The sequence below is a fragment of the Nesoenas mayeri genome (assembly GCF_963082525.1).
Source record: "Nesoenas mayeri genome assembly, chromosome: 2".
Classification (NCBI taxonomy): domain Eukaryota; kingdom Metazoa; phylum Chordata; class Aves; order Columbiformes; family Columbidae; genus Nesoenas; species Nesoenas mayeri.
The window spans coordinates 49,965,023-49,985,364 of NC_137543.1; the positions used below are offsets into that span (position 1 = coordinate 49,965,023).

Below are 20,342 nucleotides of genomic sequence, written 5' to 3' on the forward strand. Positions count from 1 at the left end.
AAATATAGGTGTCTTCCAGCTATGAAGAATAAAATGGATGATTTCTCAATTAGACAGTACTGGTGTTTGTGTGAGGATGTGTGTGTTTTGTGTTTGGGGGGGAGTTTAGGTTTTGTGTTTGGTTGGTTTTACTTCACCTGGCCACAATCATGGTTTTTCAACCAAAACTGCATTTTTCCTTTACATTGTATTCAACGATTCTTCAGAGCTGATGCCATTTTTGTAACAGAGGTCAGCCATTGTGGAATTTGACCTCTTGTCAGATTTTTTTTTCATTTTCATTGTCCCATGAACTGAACATGTACCTGTTGCCCCCCTCCCAGACTGCCAGTGACTTTAAAAGCTTTTTTGGTTTTAACATGAATATTCAATAGCGTGTTATCTCTGCTTGCTGTGCTGTCCAGTGCAGCAAAGTGTTTGTATAATGCTGAGTCACTGAGGTTAGCACTAGAATTGGTAAATGGGCTGTGTTTAGGAAGTGTTTATGTACGGAAAATATGTCACTGGTAATATATTTTTCCTTGAAGATATATGCCAGGCCTGGTCATCAAGGAATGTTAGTAACCTCTTTCTCCAGAGCGTTCATATTGTTCTTAACATCACCCCCATTTTAAATGCATCAATAATATACTTTAAAAATAAATGTGTTCACTGTTATGTACAAATGGGAATTGCAGGCCTGTGCTGTCTTATAAGAATAGCTCATACGCACACGCGAAGCAAATTACGCTTTGTTTATAGTAAAGAGCTGAGCTGAATGTTGTTGCAAAGGAGCGATAAGATAGAGGGCCTCTTACCAATAAAGTGTATCCATTTGTGTGAGTATCCTGAAGAGTCCAGTATAAGAGGACATCCAGCTTTGATATAAGGACAGCCCTCATCTGAATATCTTGTCTTTATAGAATGCATTTGGGAGTGACACCTGTGATGTGCTTACTTTGCTTGCATAGCTTTGTGTTAAACCACTTGTAAGGTAAACGTGGACTTAGTCACTGGTTTTGAATAGGAATATTTTCCCTCCTCTCACACTTGTCATTGCTACATTGTTAGTGTTAAATCTTAGACATCAGTGCAATAACTCTTGGATCCATAGGTACAGTAGGAGACTTTGAGAATGGCTTCAGAGCATGCTTATTTGAAGGAAGTCTGCAGCATACATTATAATGTAGGGGTACAGTTTAGTCACAGAAGCAGACTATAAACTTTTTCATCTCCTTCAGAGAGTTTTGTGCTGCCAAAGCTACACTGCTCCCACAATATAAGCTCGTTTAGATACATTGTTTGTTCCTTGAATAGGAATACAGATTTGTATTCATCTTGAAATTTAATAGTGTTGCTATTGCAGGATCTTTTTTTTGAGTCAAGAGCTGTGTCGGAAGAACAAAAATATTCTTTGCCTTGTCTGGAAACATTCAGTTTAGTTGGCCAGAGCATCAGCCTCTGGGCCTTGTGTGGATCTACCATAGTAGAAGGGCATCTGCAGGAATGTGGAGGGTTTAAACTAATAAACATGAACTAATAGGACACGGTCATACAGGAAGATTTTATCATTGTAGTAGGGAATAATCTCAATTTTTCAAGATAATGGTATTAGTCCTCTAGGTAATATGGTAATCCATATATATCAGTAGTTTATACCTTTCTGGAAATGCCACCAAGACTATTAATTGTGGAAGTATTCTGTGCTATGTATGCAACTTGGATTTTCTATTGTTCCAGTGGTTTTTTGGTACTGTCTTTGCTCCCACACAAGATATCTTATCTACAAAGCAACATGTCACTCTAGGCTGTCAGATCCTGCTTCAGCTTGGGGTGGAAAGAACTCTTTCAATTCTTTGGACTTAGACTTTCATCAAATCTACCTTCTAGTTTATTCTAGCAGCTAGTGGATTTTATCAGAGAAGTTCATAAAGAGCTTACTAAAGTTTAAGCTGGGGCCACTTCTTCCTCTGAGCTGTAGATGCTACTGGATTGCATATCAGGGAATAATAATAGATTATTTATTATTAGTATACAGCTTTGCTGCAGTGTTAAATCTGTATCTCAGGGAGAAGCAGGTTTGTTTTATCTACTCAATTCATCTTTAGTTACTTCTTCTTGTATAAACCCCAGCAACAAAAAACCCCACCAGATAAAGGCAAAAGTATTTGAGATCATTCATAAGGAGAGAAGATCTGTTCCATTCTGGGAGAATATTTGCTTTATCTAGCCATTCTGCACGGCAATGGTGGTACTCTGTAGTGTCTCCTTGTAATATAGTAGTAGGTATCATATTTGGGGACAATTGTAGTGCTTTTAGATTCTGGTAATTATTTCTAACAAAAATAAGAACTGGGAGGCAGTATTTCAGATTTCATTCTCACTATGCTAATGTCTTTTTGCTAATTTGCTCTAAGGTTGTGAACTTTCAGTTTGCATTTCCGTATCCCAAAGCAGAGTTATCTGTCTGCCCTAACTGGAGGACAAACTTCCCTATGACATACTCTAATTGCAGGAAATGTATTATCAGGCCACCCAGGGCCCTGCTGACGTCTGCTGGCTGCTGCCTGCTCTAGGGGTAAGGTCAAAACAGCAGCGCAGAGGAAGATCTTCCCTGAGGAGAGACAAACTTCTTAATGCTGCAAGTCCTTCTAAAATATGAAGTAGAAGTGGGATTTCTGTATTTGTGCCGGTCTTTGAAGTCTGATTCTTTAATATTGGAGAGTTAAGAACTTGTTCTGAGCTCTAACAAATGAGAATGCCTTCTGAGGTAGATTGCGTTTGGAGATCAGAACTCCCAGCAATGTGATGTGAAACTCACTGTTGATTTCTGGCCTATGTAGGAGTTCAGCTTTCCTCATTTTTAACTAGTTTGGTTAGCATTCAAAATAAAAACTTAAAAATAAGACATCTGAGTTTTCTATAAATGAAGAACTGTACAGCATCTGTGTTTGTTTTGTTAAAAAATTGACAGTTATTCTTCATAAATAATTAACAAGATTTGAAATGCAGAGCTTGTAGAACAGGCAACCAGCTTCAGATGTGTTAATTTTTTAATGGGAAGCTGGTTTCACTCTGAGTCAACAGTGTGTCCAGTTGTGTAGCAGCACTAGTAGGCCACTAAGAGCCAACAAAAACATAGCAAAAACATGACAATTGCTTCAAAAGAGAAAACATTAATACCTGCATTTGCTGTGGTCCGACTGGGAAGAAGTATGGGGGAGGGGAATACAAAGGGGTTGATCAAAGGAACCAGTGGTGTATACTGAAAAGTACTCAAGGGAAGTAGCTAGATCAAAACTGCCTTAAGATGTATTTTCAAAACGGTCCTTAAGAATCAAAAGGAAATGTTTCCTGTGTGTTCTTGAGAACCTTTACATCTTAAAGTCTGGCCTCTGTGTGAGACTACCAAACTTCAAAGATGTCCAGAGTCTCTCAGACTTTTTTTTTTGGCATGTTTTCAGGTCTGTCAGACCTGAAAACATGCGGCAATGTACTGTTGTAGTCCTGTTGGCATCGGTATAATACCTCTGCTTGAATGAGACCCATAGTTTGGGTAAGGTTACTTGTAGCATATGCCTCTGAGGAAATAGATGCTTAATCTTGCTAGGCCAGCAAAATATCTTCGGGGTACGTTTTTTTCTGGTAATCTTGTAGTTCTGCAACTTGAAACAAGGTTCCCAAACATGTACATCACTGCTGATGTCATTCAGCCCCAGCTTGTTTTGGAGTAAACTATTGGCAAATATGAATAGCAGCCATATTTAATTTCAGCTTTACTCACCACAGAAACAATACTTAACAGGAAACAACGAAATCAGGCAGCTTTTTGTTTGAACTCCTGAAATTTGCCTAATTATTATTATAGTACTCAAACACAAGTAGGGACAGAGTGCACTCTGGAAACTGGCAACTTCTGCAGCTCTCAAACTGAAGTAGGCTTCATGATATTTATCAGTTTACAGTTAAGTCACCTCAGTAAAATGGAAAAAAAAAAAAGCACAAAAAAGTGCCCATTTTTGAGAGGAAGACTTGGAATTGCCATGAAGTCTCACTTTAGAAACAGAAAAAGCTCTGTTAAGTCTTGACTAGTGCAGGATGACTTTAAAGAAAGCAGTTTCTCGGACAGAAAAGCCTTAAATCAAAGCTTTTAAGCCAAAACTGTCTTTCTAATCTGCAATCAGAAGCCTTAGCAGTTTGTTCTTGCACTCCTGGATGGCTTCTTGGCTCAGAACTGCAACATTCTCTGCTGGTTAAAACCGTGGTGCTTTATTGGCCTTTGAATAAACAGACTTTGACATAACCAAATGTGGAAACAGGAGAGGGGAAGGAAGGCAGCGAGCTCCATGTTGGGGAGGAAGTGTCAGTGCCTTAGGAGGGGAAGGTGGGAGGCAAACAGTGTTTGTCCTTGGCATATGGGTAATTCAGAAACTGTTAATCCAGGCAGTCTTGAACTCTGAATTTTTATCGCACACTTGTATTTGGAAGAAGGGTGCTGACTGCTTTCAGCATCTCCAGCTCTTCTGCTGAGTAACAGTTCTCTTGCTGCCTTGTTGTCGTGATCCTGCTGAAGTCTGAGTTTCTTCTTTGTGGATGATAGCTTGGTTCTTGCTTCTAGCAGTGGTTCTGTGTTCTCTGAGTTTTATGATATCTGGTCCTTTCCTTCATTAGCAGAATTTTATTATTTTAGTGACTCAAGTATAGGGAAATATTATAACACTGTGCTCAGAAGAAGCAGACTCCTCCTCTTGAACTTTTTGAGGTGAATGTTTGTAGTTGACTAACAATGAATACTTGTGTTCATCTGGGGAGTGATTGAGGAAGTCTTATGACTTGATTTTAAAAGTCTTTGGTTTCCTCTATAGGCTTTGAGTTGGGATACAAGTGAATAGATTACCATGACTTCAAATTGATGTGTATTGGTATGCTTCTATGTATGGAAGTCTTTCACTATTTGTACAAAAAGGAACTCTATTGGTGATATTTCCTGCATATGAGTCTGAAAGAAAGCAAAATGTTAGCCTTCTGAGGTTTTTTTCCTCTTTTGAATTTGATTATCTCAGTAAGATGTGGTACTCTGATGCTGCAGCTGTAGAGTCAGCTGGCCAGACTTCTGAGATGAAGACTGATGCTATCTTGTGATACAGTAAGTAACCCTTCACCCATCATCAGTGAGCTCAGTTTACCTCCTTGATTAACTAGTCACATCTTGTTTTGCATTTCAGTAGTTGCACTAGCAGTAGTTCAAGCCACTGGCAAGTGCTATGTACTCTATTTTTAACTAGAGATCTGATAGATCTCTCAAGCAGGGTAAATGGTAAGCTTATAGCTCAGAGAGAGACAGGCAACCTAAGCATGAAGCAATGGCTGAAGTAAAGCATGACTTTTTTTTTGGATTAGTGCTCTGTACGCTGGGGTGAGCCAAGGCTATGATGAAGTTTACAAGAGCTGGTTTACTCCAGCAAATGAGTTACAATACAAGGCCTTAAGGTATGTTAAGATAGAAGATATTTGTCACAAGTCCCTTGTGGGTGATGTGGAGTGGCAAGTCAGCAGGGGGACTCTGTGGAAACGCCTGTGTGTAAACAGATAAGAACTCCAAAAGTTTTGCATGAAATATTTACATGTATTAGGGCTTTAGGAATGTAGTGATCATGAAAGGGGATTGCATCTGTTTGGGAACACTTTGTTTTTGCTTTAATGTGAGCTGTCACACTTGCAGTTTGATGTGTCCTACGAGTAGTCATAATGCACTTGTTCCATTTTCTAGTACTTCAAATACCTGAAGTGTGCTAGCAAAGAAACGTACTGAAACTAAAACTGTCCATGTGGGTTTTTCCTTTGAGGGGGGGGAGGGGGGGAGCTGAGGTTAGAAGAACAGCGGGATAATACGTATACTAATGCATGCTTACTGGGAGTTGAGTCCCATGAGTAGAGGTAAAAATCAAGCTTTTTTTTTTTTTTTCCTCCTGGAAAACTTCCTCTATTGAAGAACAAATGTAGTTAAAACTAAGAACTCCATGTGAAAGCAACTGTTTTCAGTTCTGACTTCTGTGGCAGCTTAATCAACAACTTAGTCCTACTCTGGGTAGCGGAAAGATCTAAAAGCAGTCTTTCATAGAAGCGTGTCCTGTAGAGCTAGTGCTGCAGTAGCATACTTCAAAGTTAGCTAACCAAATATATAGAACTGTTTTATTTCTAAACAGATATGCCTCAGGGAAGATATTAATACTCTTTACATTTCTTCCATGATGAAATGAAAAGGCAGTTTTTGTTCAGGACATGGAGGAACACTTGACTCTTCTCCAAACTGTGTAGTTCTCGTTCTACGTTACATGTAAAATAATAAGATTTACTCAGCACTGGTTTAAACTGGTCACCACAAAGAATTGGCTTATGCATGGAGACGCTAGCAATAGGGGATGCATTGTGCTATCAGCAAAATTGCAACTATGTGAGCTTCTCTGTTAGAATAGACAAACAGTATACATATCAAACTGCATTGATGTTGTGATTTGCACTGTTAGCCTCATGTTTTCGGTAGCGGTTTTCATTTGCTGTGAAGATCACAGAAGAAGAGAAAGAATCCTCGCTTTGGATTCTTAGTGCTTCCTGTGAGTAGTTTTCCATAGTGTAATGTGTTGCAGTGCAGAGCTTTGTAGGTCCTGTCTTTCAGGACAGTATGTCCTGTTGGAGTTGCTGACCCAGGAAGCTAACAGTTTCATATAAATAGATGTAGTGGGAAGCAAATGGCAGGCTTAACTGCTATTTACTTCATTACAGAAAGGAGGATTATGTTTCTTAACGTCAGGAGATGTCCACAAAAAACCATCAGTTCTATTGTAGCAGTGTTTTTCTAATTTCCAGCCAGGTATTGGACTAGTCTTTAGCTTCCTGCTGAAAAACTTGTCTTGGGTCTATGCTTCATGGCAAACATCCTGTAAGCGGTGATGTTTTTTGGTAAGATGGTGTTCCTGTAGCAGTTGAACAAAGCCATTCATTTTGAAAACCAAAACCCTGCTTCTGAATAGTCGGAGCCGCTGGTGAGGCCATGTCATAGGCTGCTGCCCTGGGCTCAGCTCACTGCACAGCATCACTGGTACACAGCGCTCTGAGGCTCTGGCAGTCAGGCTTCAGATCCCCTGGTGGACGCTGTGTGAAAGAGGTGGTCCTTCCTTCCTACACAGCCCGAAAGTCTGCATGTTTTGAGTGCTCTTATTCCTAGCACTGAAGTTGAGTGCTTTTGAAAGTAAAATTCAGCTAAGTCACAGTGTTACGAAGTCTCTTTTCTCTCAGTCTAGGAGAATGTAGAGCTAAGGTATGCTGTCTTTTAATTTACTATTTTAATACTAAAGGTAGGTAGCTGTACATATTGTTGAGGTGTCTGTATTTGTTCTGTGCCTTTCTTGCTTTCCGTTGGTTTTAAGATTTATTTGCAGCTCCAATAGCATGTTGCTGAGATAATTTATTTGCTGGGCGTATAGTGGTGTGACCCTTTCCTACCCCACAAAAGTGCCACTGTTGTTGGGCCTTAATTTAAATTAAAAGCATCCAGCACTAAACAAAGGAAGTGTTTTGTGTATTGTGCTGACATGTCTTCAGGATGGACAGAGAGAGGCCTTAGATACAGGCTGCATCAATGTAGTTCAAGACTTCAGGCTTCAAAAAATAAAGGGAAAAAAAAAAAAGTGGTTTGGTGCATGTTACTAGTCTTCCACCTACTTCTTGGAAACTGAGGGTACAGAAATGAATGGGACTGGTGTTTGTTACACACAGATAAGCTTCTTGGTATTTTGGAATAGGCATGTGAACTTTCTGCTAGGAATACACAGTGAAGGAGTTAACTTTTAAACCATAGTCTTGGGCTTAGCAGGACTTCTAATAGCCAGGAAAGACAGTAAGAGTGTCTGCAAATAGCCTGTTGCTTTCCTTTTAAAAAATAAGAGGTATGACTGCTAAAATAACTCCGCTATTTAAACTCACAATTGAGTGCTTACAGCCTTAAGGACTCAAATATTTATTGGAAGCTGTTGGAAGCAGATCCCCATTTGGTTAAACCAGACATAAAACCAGTTACCAGAACTTGGATATTAAACTGCTTAAGCTGGCGGAATTTTTTTAATAAATTGTTGCACTGACCTAGATACTGAAGTCTTGGTGGTTCTGTGTCAGTGGACTAGGTTATAGCTGTAAGGTTAATGATTGAGTGATTGTTTACTTCTGTGAGACAAAGCCTACGGAGTTTACATCAGCATTTATGAATCTGAAGTTTCACTATAAGAGTATTTTCTTTTTAGAGATGAGAGCAAGACTGATCTGAACTGTCATTGTTTAACAGTGCAAGCACAAGCCCAACTTTATTGATAGCTGTAATTGCTCTTGTGAAGAATATCTTCTGACAAGGGTAATGTAGGGAGCCTGACCAGCTGAACATTGGGAGCTTAGCTGGCCTCAGGCTGGACTCACTGCTCTGTGCTGCTGTCCCTGTGAAGCTCTGTGGAGAGCTTAGAACTGGAATTGCAGGGACCAGCAGCAGGGGTCAAAAAGGTGACAGCTGTGCCATGGCTGGTGGGTGAGGAGCTGAATCCAGTACAATGTGAATTGCCATCTGTCTCTTTCTCAGCTCAGGCACCACTACTAGAGGTACAGAAGCTGCAGCTCTATCACAAGCTGTGTTTTATGCAGGGTGTCAATAAAATGACTTGTGATATTTTCCTGGGTATGCTCAGACTGGATTTCCAGAGCTGACGATACCTGCATCATTTTGGTGTGATATTTTACTACCATATGTCTATCTATGTATATATTTGTGTCACTGTGTAAAATAGTGTGGTACTCAGCTAATGCAACTTCACAAAATCAGATGATATTCCACTGAAAAATATTGGTCTATCTGTGTCCGGTTTAATAGGCTGAAATGTGTATGCTTCTGAAGGTGGTTGTTTTCTTTGTCATTTAATGCTCTTTCTTGCTTTATACATATATCCTAAAAATTTGTATTAATAAGCATTTCTAAAACTAGTCTAGATGTTTCTTCTGTAGTCTTGCAGTTTTTGCATTGTGACACTGAAGAAAGAGGATGGGGAAGAAAAAGTTTTAGGAAAATGGATTTAGTTGAAGTCCTATCTCAAAAAATGGTGGTGGACTAGTTAGGAGGATGGAATAATTAACCTCAGACCTTTATCATTGGCCAAATCTTGTGAATGAAAAATAGGGTATGGCAGAATTATACTTAACAGCAGTCTGCCTACGTTTTCTGAAAACCTATCACTCAGTTGGTCAGTTATATTGTTCAGTAAATTTATGCTTTGGAAATAGTGTGAATCTGCCCATATATTTCTTGTGAAGCTTGGAAGAATGGAGTACGTGGTTCTGGAAAACAAAAACAAGCAAACAGAACCAACCCTGCCTTTACAGCCAAATTACTGCAAGGAGTTTTCAGATGATTTCTTGTCAATAATAAAAGACAAGGTGACAAAATGGTAGTATTGCTTAAAGCTATTTTGTTTAAAAAATAAAAACAAATAGTATGCTTATTTCAAATAAGGCTATTTCTCCAGTGATACCTGTGTTTTTAAGTAGAGTGCCTGAAGGGGTTGTACTAGCTCTATCTCTGCAGGCATTGCTTTTCTGCAGGTGAAATCAGTCAAATAACAGAAATAGAACTGGCTTGGTTTCTTAGTTCTCACATTGACACTATAGAACTGTTCTGGCACTCAAGGACACAGGGTAGTTACAGTATTTCCAGACCGCTACCTGAAAAGAGCTGCTGGTGTAAACTCTCACCCTTCACTGAATACTTGGCTGTAGAGACTGCTAGAACCACCTCTTGACTCTGGATGCGTGTCCATCTGACAAGCTCACTACTGTTGGCAGAAGCTTAATATTGGACTTAATTCAGTACTTGGGGACTGGAGGTGAAGATTGTTTTAAATCAGTTTGTTTTTGTTATTTTGGTGGTGGTTTGTTTTGTTTTGTTTTTCCTTGCATACTAGTAATGTTTAATTGCTATACTAGTGATTGGCAGCTAGGAAATCGGGAAAGACACAGAAGTAAACCTTACTGTAAAACTTGCTATTTACTTTCCAAAAGGGATTTTGTTTCCAGTACACCTTCTGCAATTCTGACTAGCTTTATATTATGATAGTGCAGAGGAACCTTAAAGTCAGTAAAAGACTTTGTGGGGAGGGTGTATCTCAAGCCTATAGCTGCTGTTGCTTTTTTTTTTTAGTCACAGCACTGTGCTTTTAGGCAATGCCAAAAAAAGCTTAGTATGGTTTTCTTTAAATAAATTTTGATTTTTTTCCTTCAATTTCCTGTTAAATAACATTGAAACTTAAGTTTTAAGTAAAGATTTAAATCACTCAAATCAATTAGCAAAACAAAACATAAAGAATATAAAGACATCTAATTCAATACTGCAAAAAAAATTGCAAATACCAATTTAATAACTGGTTTCACTTTGCTGTTTAATAAGAATGAAAAGTACCATTTTATTTTCAGTCCTCCACCCTCCCTCTCTTGGAAGAGTGAAATACTGGTGCTGTGTCTTGCAACGGGCAGTTAACTGTTTGATAGCCTGCAAAATGTAACTCCTGCAGAAACTGCGTAATAACAGATCTTTTGCAGTGGCATGTCTGATTTGTATGGAACATTGCAGTAATTGGCTTCCTTGGTACTGTCAGAGTGAACTTTAAATGTAAGTGACAGTAACTAGTCCAGATTTTCTTCATTTTCTTTAGGGTAAAACTATTAGACAGTAAGTGACTTACTGGTTTTATTGCTTTCAATTAGCAACCCAATTTTATACTCTTTTAATTATAATTTAATTGGATTGCCCCTTTACACTTACAGCCTGGCAGCCAAACCAGCTGATTTAGTTTTTGGCACAATTAAGGGGGTGAAAATTTCTTCCATAAATTGTTTTTCATAAAATGTTACTGCCAGCATAGAAACTCTTCTCTAAAGTGGCAGATCTGCTTTAAGATCTCCTTTCTAGCCTCTAAATTTGTACCCCTTCATTTGTACCCAGCTCTGAATCCATTATTTGAGTGGTTGCTACAACTGAGGGGGCTGAAGCCTCCACAGTAAAGCTTTAATGTAAAGTGTGATCAGATAGGACACCCAAACAGTTCTAAAATTAGATTCCAAAAGGTAATGTTGGTATATGTATAAGTTGCTTAGGAAAGTAAGTTGTCCCTGTAACTGTTCCAAGAGATTAATTGTCATGTCCTTGCATGTTCTTAGTGGAGGGGGAATTAGCTTTGTAAACTGACCTTTGAGAGTAAACTAGAGGAAAAGGCAGGGGTTGGGGATGTTTTTAGAAAGGGAATAGAAGGGAGAGAGGAAGAGAAAGGAAAAGTCAGTGGTTGGGGGACTGAAGGAGAAGTAGCATACTGAAGACTTGCTGGGCTGGGAGAAGAGGCCCTTCTTGAGCCCACATGCTGCAGCGTTCTTCCCTCCCCAGCAGAAACAGGAGGTGGGAAAGCACCAGAAGAAAAAAAAAGGAGGAAATAGGAAGGACATGGTGCTCTCCCGTTACTAGTCCTGGACTCAAGACGTGGATATTATAATTTTCTCTGGAGCTGTTTGCATGTGTGGGCTTAAAAAAAACCTCCACCATCTGGTGACTGAGCTTCTGGCTCCTCTATGAACTGTTTTGGGAGTGGGAAGGGAGGGCTGTTTATGTTGACATTAAGTCAGTAGAGGAATCTATTTTTTTAAACCTCCTATAATCTCCAGGGCTAAATGTTTTCACCTCATAGTTCAGTTGCAGTTATTTCTAGCTGGCATTCACTCCGTAATTCAATTTAGATGATGCTACTTGGCCCAAATTAGAGCAGACTAATACAAAGAGCTTGGTGCATATAGAAACCGATCACCAACTCCATAGTTAAGGTCATTTAAGTAGAGTTGTATTTCCCCTCAGTTTTAAGGTATAGTTACCTGTCTTGAGTTCACTTATGGAATTGTGATTTATCCTGTCAGATCTTTGTCAGATTTCTCAGCCACTGAAAATGCCAAGTAACAACCCTATTGTCATCACAAAAATGCTGTAATATTCTCATTCATCTATGTGGTTTCAGTTCCAGCTGTTTGCCAGTTATTTATTTGAGTCTATTTTCTGAATAGCTTCCAGCTACACATTCCTTGGAGAGGTGAGATTTTATTCATACATGTATCTACTTATAGGTGAGGAATTTGAAACTGGAGCATGAGCAGGAGAAAAACAAGATCTTGTCAGAAGCATTAGAGACGCTCGCTACTGAGCACCATGAACTAGAGCAGTCGCTGGTTAAGGGATCCCCGCCTCTCAGCATCATCAGTGAAGAGCAGTTCTATGATGCTGTTTCAGGTAAGTTAATGATGTTGAGAATGTGCATGTGGTGAATGTGTTGAGGGATGAGGGGGTGGGCACAGTCTCACTTCAAGTGAAATCTCTGCCTTTCTAATGTGAAACTAATTTTAGGAGAATGCTTCATGAACAGGCCTCTCAATTTGCCCCAGTTCAGCTGTAGAATTGTGTTGTTTTACTTTAGCATGACAAAGTTAAAGGGCACTCATGAAAGGTCTGATTGCTTGGGTTGTTACATCCTTTTTTAAATAGCAAGACTTAAGGCTCCTATTTTAGGAGACCTAACTATATCTGGTAGCCTTCTGACTTGCTTTCTTAATGTTGTGGTACATTTTTTTTTTTATTAAGGTCAGTTCATAAAAATCCCTAGTTTTGAGGGATAATAAAGGTTTGTTCTGTTTCAGTTTTGTATACCTTAAGTGTCACAAGTGGAAGAAAAGGATGAATCAAAATGCTGTGTGCATTTCCAAAATACCTTTTCCTTCCCTGCCTGCTCTTCAGTTTACTTTCTTTCCTATTTTCATGTGCAGAACATGCAAATAGTGGTTTGTGGGGGGTTGTTTTTTTTAAAACTCTGAACTGTATAAAGTGATTACAATATGCATTTGTATAGAGAGGCTGTACATAGCAGAGCTCAGTAACAGCTCTAACTGGGTGATCCCTCAGCAAACAGTTGTCTACAACTATGAAGGATCTGGTGAAGCTTGAAGGTGAACATAGCCTAACTGTAGCAGAAAATTTGCTTGTGATGGCATACTTCATGAGCAAGTGTGGAGTGACTTTCTCTGCAGGCTGAACTGTCTGTTGCTTCTGACAGATGAGCAGTGTTCCCAGACTCCTTGATAGGTGTCCTGCAGTGCACAATTTGAGCAGGGGATGAAAACAGGCAAAGTGGAGTCTCTGCTCAAGTGTAGCACTAGCACAGCAACACAGCACGTTGACAGCAGACTTTGCTGGTTGGCACAGTAACAAATTTAGCAAGCTTTCAAGGAGGATAAGAGATTGAGAAACACTAGAAGCAGGTTCTTCAACCAGAACCAAAAAAACAATTCTCCTGAAAGGCCACAGACAGACAGTAGTTGTTTATCTGGTGCTGTTGGAATGTTGTCTCTCCAGCCAGGCTTGCTTTGTGTATATGAGAGAATACTCAGCTTTAAAGAGCTGTTAGTCTGTACATCTCACAACTGGCTTGGTCTCTGAATCTTGAATGAATGTGTCCAAAGCCTTATGTATACTTGGGAGAGCTGGTATTTTTGTTACTTGAAGCTGCAAACAAATCACATTGAGTGGATTTGTATAACTGTGAAACTTGTCGAGCATATGTATCTGTGCATGTGTTTATATATGTAACATATATGTTAATTCTCTCTCCTTTGAGAGAAGTCACTTGACATAATTCATCTTGATTGCAATTTAAATGATTTTCCAGGACAGACTCAGGACTTGACTGTCTGTCAAGTTCATCAGACTTGTGTTAGATTCTCTTCTCTTTGTTCACAGTCTTTTCTTTGCATTGGTTAGGGTCCTCTCTGTCTCTGAAGGCATGTGTTTGGGGAAGGGCACTCTGGGTTTTTGGGGGCTAGAGAAGGGGAAATGTGATGCATGTTATGACTTTCACCGTAAGTACAAAAGGAAGTAGTTTGGGGTTTTTTTAGGTTTTGGTGTATTGTTTTTTTTTGGGGGTGGGGGTGGGAGGGTGGGCAGGGAGGGGTTTGCTATTCACTGACATCCTGGTAATCACTTTCTAACACTCCTGTTTCTGCAATGTCTGTGGAGTCTCAAGTATAGAAGGCTCCCTGTCTCTGTATGACAAGAATACAGTGAGAGTGGAGGAGTCAGGGATATATGACACTGGCTCAGAGTCTGGGAATGTGGGTCATCTTTCTTGGGCTAATGAGACAGGAGATATGATAAATATTTTTGTAACACAGAGTAGTGACTAGGCCCAGTTGTCAGAAGCTAAAAATTTATACCTCCAGAAATCAAAACTACTAGGACTTTGTCAAAGCTTTTGCTAAACCTGATTTACAATCTCATAATATTTTAGTCAGTTAAATTACTTGATTTTTTGATAAGTAGACATATTCATGAGTTATCTTACTAGGCTGTATAGGAGATTGAGCAAACACTGATGTATTTTTGACAGGGTGGTGTCGCAAGTTATAATGCCTGTCAGTGGAAAAACACCACTATTTTGAGAGCAGTTTTTCTGTTAGGATACCGTCTTTTTCTAGTTACAGTTATTTGAATTTTTAAATGTCCACCGTAGGAGTGAGATTAGATGTGAGAGTAATGCATAACTAGGCTTGCACTTTGAGCTGAAGAATCTTTGGCTTCCACTTGGCAGGTTGAGAGAATCTAGTGCTGCATTTTGGTTCGGTTTTTAGAAGAATGTTGTCTGCGTGTTAGACACTTCTGGTTGTTTACTCCCAACAAAAGTTTTGCTAGCTGTGACAGTTCAGAGCAATGCAAGACTCTGATTTTAGAATAAGAGGTGTATTAGAAAGGATATGTTCACAGCAGCAGCTGCTTGTCCCCACTTACCATGTTCTGATTCACATTGTAGAGCAATCTGATTGCATGAACCAGACTCCTGAATGAAGCTGAATCAGAAGAAAGAGTCTGGTTGCTATTGGACGCTTCGTCCATAGTAGGAGTAGAGCTGATCTGAAGGAGAACACTGCCAGTAATGTATCTAGTTCAAGTGTCAAGTCCTCGGCACCATCTGTTCGGCTTGCAGATCTACTCCAGCTGAGCCCTGCTACCTGCTGTTGTTGGCACAGGCTAAATTGGTCACTGGTCAGTCTCTTTGTAGTTCTGGTTGTAGAAATTGTGGGCACTATTACAGAAATATCCTCTTTTCCAAAATTGGGGTAAGAAAAGTGCTTGTAATGTGGTAAAATTGCTTACTGAAGTAGTAGTTTATTTGCTGAAGTCTCACCTTTAAGTGATATGCTGTTATGTATGCATTCTTACTGTTTTGATAAGTCCTAAATCCCTGTCATGGGAGAATAGTGGACATTTAACATGAAAGGAAGAAACTACAGGAAATGGGAGTTCACTTTGTGCTGCCAAAGCATGATATCCAGTGTTAAGAAGAGCAGAGTTAAGGGTGTTATTAATCTGAACTCGGATGGCAGTGGGTCAGTTAACAGTGCTTCCCGGTGCACTGATGCTTTCATCATGTGGGAGTGGTGGAAATGTGTAATTAAACTCAATAGCACAGAGTGTACTGGAGCTCTCGGTTTCAGGATTGAATGCTTAACATGTGTCAAACTCTTCTGTGTTTAAAGCAGGGGGAGCAGTGCTGGGGAGGGGAAGAAGCACTAAATAAGTAGCAAAATTTATTAAGACCAATGGCGTCTCCTGGAGAGCTGGAGAAGTTATTAGCTTTGATTAAGTATGCAGACCTCAGGAAGCATATGAAAATGGGCTACAAATCTAGACTCCATCCACAATGCCAAGAAGTGGCTAAGCAGGTCAAGAATTAAAGGGTGAAGGTACTTAGGTTTTGCTTTGCAGATAGGATTCCCTGATTACATACAAGTTGCACAAACAATTTAGGAAATGCTTAGAATTATCCTGATTTTTCTCCTTAACAGGTTTTACCTGAGCGGTGCACGTTTTCTGCAAACACAGCTTTTGTGTGTGCCGAGAGAAGTATTTATGGTTTTACGTAGATGTGATCTTACTTTAGATGCAGTTATTTAGGTACAGGAATGTTTAGATTATGCGAAAGCTAGCCTTGTCATAGTACACTTTCAACTGTTATATACCACTAATGGGTGTTCTGTTTATAAATAACACTCCTAAATGGTGCAACTAGTAGTAGACTAGTTCTGTTGCTTCTGCTCACTTCTCAATTTGTCTCCAGTTATCAGCTCACTTCGAAGTAAAAATTTTACAAAAAGCATAGAAACTTGCTGCCCTTTCTTTCCATGTTTAGGGTAGTTTGACAAGTGGCACTTTTTTTTAACGAGTACCAAAAATGTTCCACAATGTCTGCGAGAACACTGGCTGTGGACTTCTTGCCTTGAATATAGTTAACAGAATAAATTCAAGTGTCTCAAGAGAGAAATGGGAAACGCCTTGTCAGAATTCAAATGCAACCTTGCTAGTGGTCAAACACTACACTTCTCAGGTGTTATGTACTAATCAAATACATTGGCCAAATTTTTCTATCTAGAACTGAAGACTTACCTGGTAAGTTATAGCAACAGGAAGTGAACTTCCCTTGAGCTAAATTTCTGTCATTGCTTCTGCTCTTTCTCCTTGCTCTCCCACTCTTGTAAAATGTAGCTGGTGTTTCTGCTGTTACCCTGACACTTCAGCTTTCATGAGCTGGAATGCTTCCTAATCAGCCTGATCTTGTCTCAAAGATCACTTAAATTTTTGGCTTCTGAACGGGGACTCTTATTCCTTCTCCTCCCTTCTCAGCCCACACCTCCTTAAGTTCAATAGAAAAAAAAAAAAATCTTCATTTTCTCCTAGTCATCTGTTTGACAGCTGCTCTGTAGCAACTTGTGAATATACATCTTTTTTTGTGGTGATGGGGGAGTATGCAAATCTTAATTCAGAAAAGAGTTAGCTGCAAGTGCATCTGGGAAAAGCTCATTTTGAGTTGGCTGTTGATCAGTGCTCATGATACAATACTGGGCTTGTTCACTCTGACACAAACTCCCAAGGCTTATTAAGCTTGTTGGGTAAAAGGAGGTAGCTGAGGTTTAGGGATTGGAGGTTGGTATCTTTTGGCAGGAGCTGTCGTAGACACACTCTCTCAACTAGAGCCATTTCCCAGAAAAATGGGAGAGATGTCCCCAGAGAGCAATTTCTTATAGCAGTGTCTGGCTTCATTCTTCCACTGTTCTTTATTGTATAGCATGCTCGTGTTTTATTAAGGCATGTCCACTGGAGAAGGCTGGCTGGTCAGTGTGTAGAGCTTCTGGAGAGGTTTGCAGGTGAGGAGTTCAGTCCAGCATAGTTGTCTCTTGGCACTATAAGGTCAGCATTAGTGGAAGTGATCATGTGTAGTGTTTAAAAATCCATATCAGAGTGTGTTCAGCTGTTCCAGTGAAGCTTATTTATCCTTCCCTTTCCACCTCAGGAGTCCCAGGTCTGTTGCTGAAACTCAGATTGAGGGAACTGTGTGTTGCGACTCTGCTGAAAATGAGACAGTCCCAGATGGTACAGGAGAAAACAGCCTTACAGGCAGCAGACTCTTTGCTTTGTTACAGGGTTTCTTCAAGCTTTTCTTGTCATGGCATAGTTGAGCAGCTCTTTTCATTAGAGAGGTGAAATACTTACCTTGAGTGGGTTTATAGTTCATCATGTGATCAGGATGCTGAGGCCCAAGTTGTGTTATTCTGCTGGAATGTCTCTTCCTCTGTGATATTTGGATACCCAGCAGTGTTTTCCTGACTACCTGGGCTTATGATCTCTGGAGGAATCTGTATTTTATGTAACAGACTTGTCCACAAGGAAAAATGCTTCTCCTTATCCTACTTGTTATATACAGTACCTGCCAAACTAATGCTTTGATATGTTACATCATAATTTGGCACAGAACTAGACTGACAAATTTGGGGAAACTTGTCAGAAGATTCTCTGGAGTGCCAGTCCACTTTTTTTAACATATCAGCACCAGCTGGCAGTTCTTTTCATTCCCTAGCAACTGGCTTAATTTCAGTACTGTCTTGATGAGGATAGAGATGGATGTTTTTTAATGAAAGCAAAGATCTCTTTTATGGTCCCAGATCCCAGTCTTTCTAGAGAGGATGGAGACATTGTGGCATAGCCCATCCATTCATCAGGATTGTGTCCTGTTCTTGACCTTTCTGTAATCTGGATGCGGTAGAAGGTCTTCTTGTCACTGTCCCATTCACCAAAGCAACATATAATTTACATGTTCTAGAGAAGCTATTGGCATTTTTTTTTTTTTTAAGAGAAAACAACAAAGCACCTGGCAATGGACAGCTGTGACCGAGATATTCTTTGGACAGACTGTTACTTCAGAAGGTTTTGATTACTAGTTTTGAATTAAAATCAGTGTGTGAGAGAATGACTAATCTCGCAATTATTTCTCTGGGTATTTGCAGCCAAGAGCAGAAGCATATGCTGGAAGAAGTACATGGCAAGAATGGTGTCTACTACAGTTTGGGTTTGCTTTTTTCAGATGCAGTGAGGCTTGTGTTAAGCTGTTTACCATTCTGTGTTGAACCTGGTTTCTGTTAAAGTATTTCCCAAATGGGATAGAAATTGGTGCATCTTTTCTCTTGAGCTGTTCCCTTGCCTCTTGGAACTCACAATTGGATGATCTTTTGGCAATCTTGTCTAGTTTAAAAGAAAAAGTGAAACAAAAATACAGCCTGTTGCCTGAAAAATTTTAGTTGGTGATTTGGAGCAAGACTGTTTCTCCAGAGCTTATCAAGCACTACCTGACCAAAACACTGGTTGGAAATAAGGTGGAGTTGATATTGCATTTAGTCGTAGGCGTGATGTGGATTGTACTATTAACCTGCCTTCCAGAGTACAAAGTTTGTGTTATTGATTGGTGAGCTTATCATTTAGACTTTGCTGGGACTTGCGTGGCTAATGTAATGCACTACATACAATACCTTCTTCTGTTCTTACTGGTTTGGTAAGTTGGGAAGCGAAGGTTGCTGAGCAGCACTGAATGTCTAAGAATTTAGACAGAACTGAAGTCTTATGTAGGAGGAGTCAATACTTGACTGTTGAGGTAACTGGTGTTTAGTTAGGTAAGATACTGGCATGTACATGATACTGACACTTGTCCTAAGCAGGTTATAGCAGCTTCAGTTTAATAAAAGTGCCAGATTTTGTCTCTGCTTGGAGGATTTTTAATCTACCGTATTTGTGTTTACCTCGCGGTCTCTGTATTCTGTATCTAGATAGAGAGCTGCAGCGGTTTGTGGCAGTACGACTTACTTACCAAATGGATGCTGTCATCAGGACACAGCAGCCTACTTAGGTTTCAGTTTTGTACAAAGAGGGAAGATCTGTTAGGGACTGAAGTCTAGCACAGGCTGTAGATTGATTAACATGCACCTGCTCTTTTGCAGATTCAGAGTCTGAAAAGTCATTAAGTGGGTTTGAAACAACAGCAGCGTTCTCATTAGAGGACAACATGGATTCAAAAGATACAATAACTTCAAGCATGTCTGAAGAAAAGGTTTGCGGCAGTGGGGAGTTGCTGTCTAATGGAATCAAGAAACACAGGTAGGATGTTGCCTGTTCTTAAGGTATTATAATATGCATTAATGGTAGCAGAAGACCACAGGAATCTCTGAAAAGCTAACCATGAAAACTTCTAAAACTTTCTTAGGGGTAACTGGTGAGAAGTTGGTTGTGCTAGGATTTTATAAAATTTTTTTTTCTGAAGCTAGTGTGGTCTTTTGCATCTTGCTTTTTGGTGATCAAATCTGAATAAGTAAAAATAAAATGTAATGTGCTATGTAAAAATGGACACACTTGTTTTTCAATAGATCTTATTGAAATCTATGTGGATTTTAATTCCTTCATATATCTTTAATGGCCTATGCCTCCTATTGCCTCTTTAATTTCCAGTCATTTGATCCTTCTATTGGTATCAGGAATGAATGAAAAATATTGCTAGCCTTGCCTCAGAAACTGAAATGTGAACAAAGGGAGTCTTATTCTAAAAGTCTCATCTATGTTTTATGTGCTTATTTTATGTTGTCAAATGATCCATTTTGGTTTGTTTCCTTGCCCATAAAGGAGGACAATAGGTCTGGAGTTAATGAGATGTAATAGACACTACTATTCTCAAGTTTCAGTGAAGGGGCAATACAATTGCTACAGATCAAGCCAGACTTCAGTGTGTTTTGAAAAAGGCTGCTTTGGAAGCATTTTGAATGTGCAGGATGATGATGGGGACACTGGATTTCTGTAGAAACAGGAAATTCATATGTAATTTCACAGAAGCAAACAAGACCTGCTTTGATTACTTGGTATCTTCAACAGTTAAATT

At 39.6% G+C, this 20,342-nt stretch overlaps 1 protein-coding gene across 10 annotated transcripts in view; it reads left to right on the forward strand.

The window, feature by feature from the left end:
• Positions 1-20,342, forward strand: part of OSBPL1A (oxysterol binding protein like 1A) — a 76,554-nt gene that overhangs the window by 34,893 nt on the left and 21,319 nt on the right. For all 10 annotated transcript variants that reach the window (XM_080364324.1, XM_080364329.1, XM_080364330.1 and 7 more), the window contains 2 exons: positions 12,172-12,334; positions 19,414-19,570. In XM_080364324.1, coding sequence (XP_080220450.1) covers positions 12,172-12,334; positions 19,414-19,570 — 320 coding nt within the window. The remainder of the gene's footprint in view (positions 1-12,171; positions 12,335-19,413; positions 19,571-20,342) is intronic.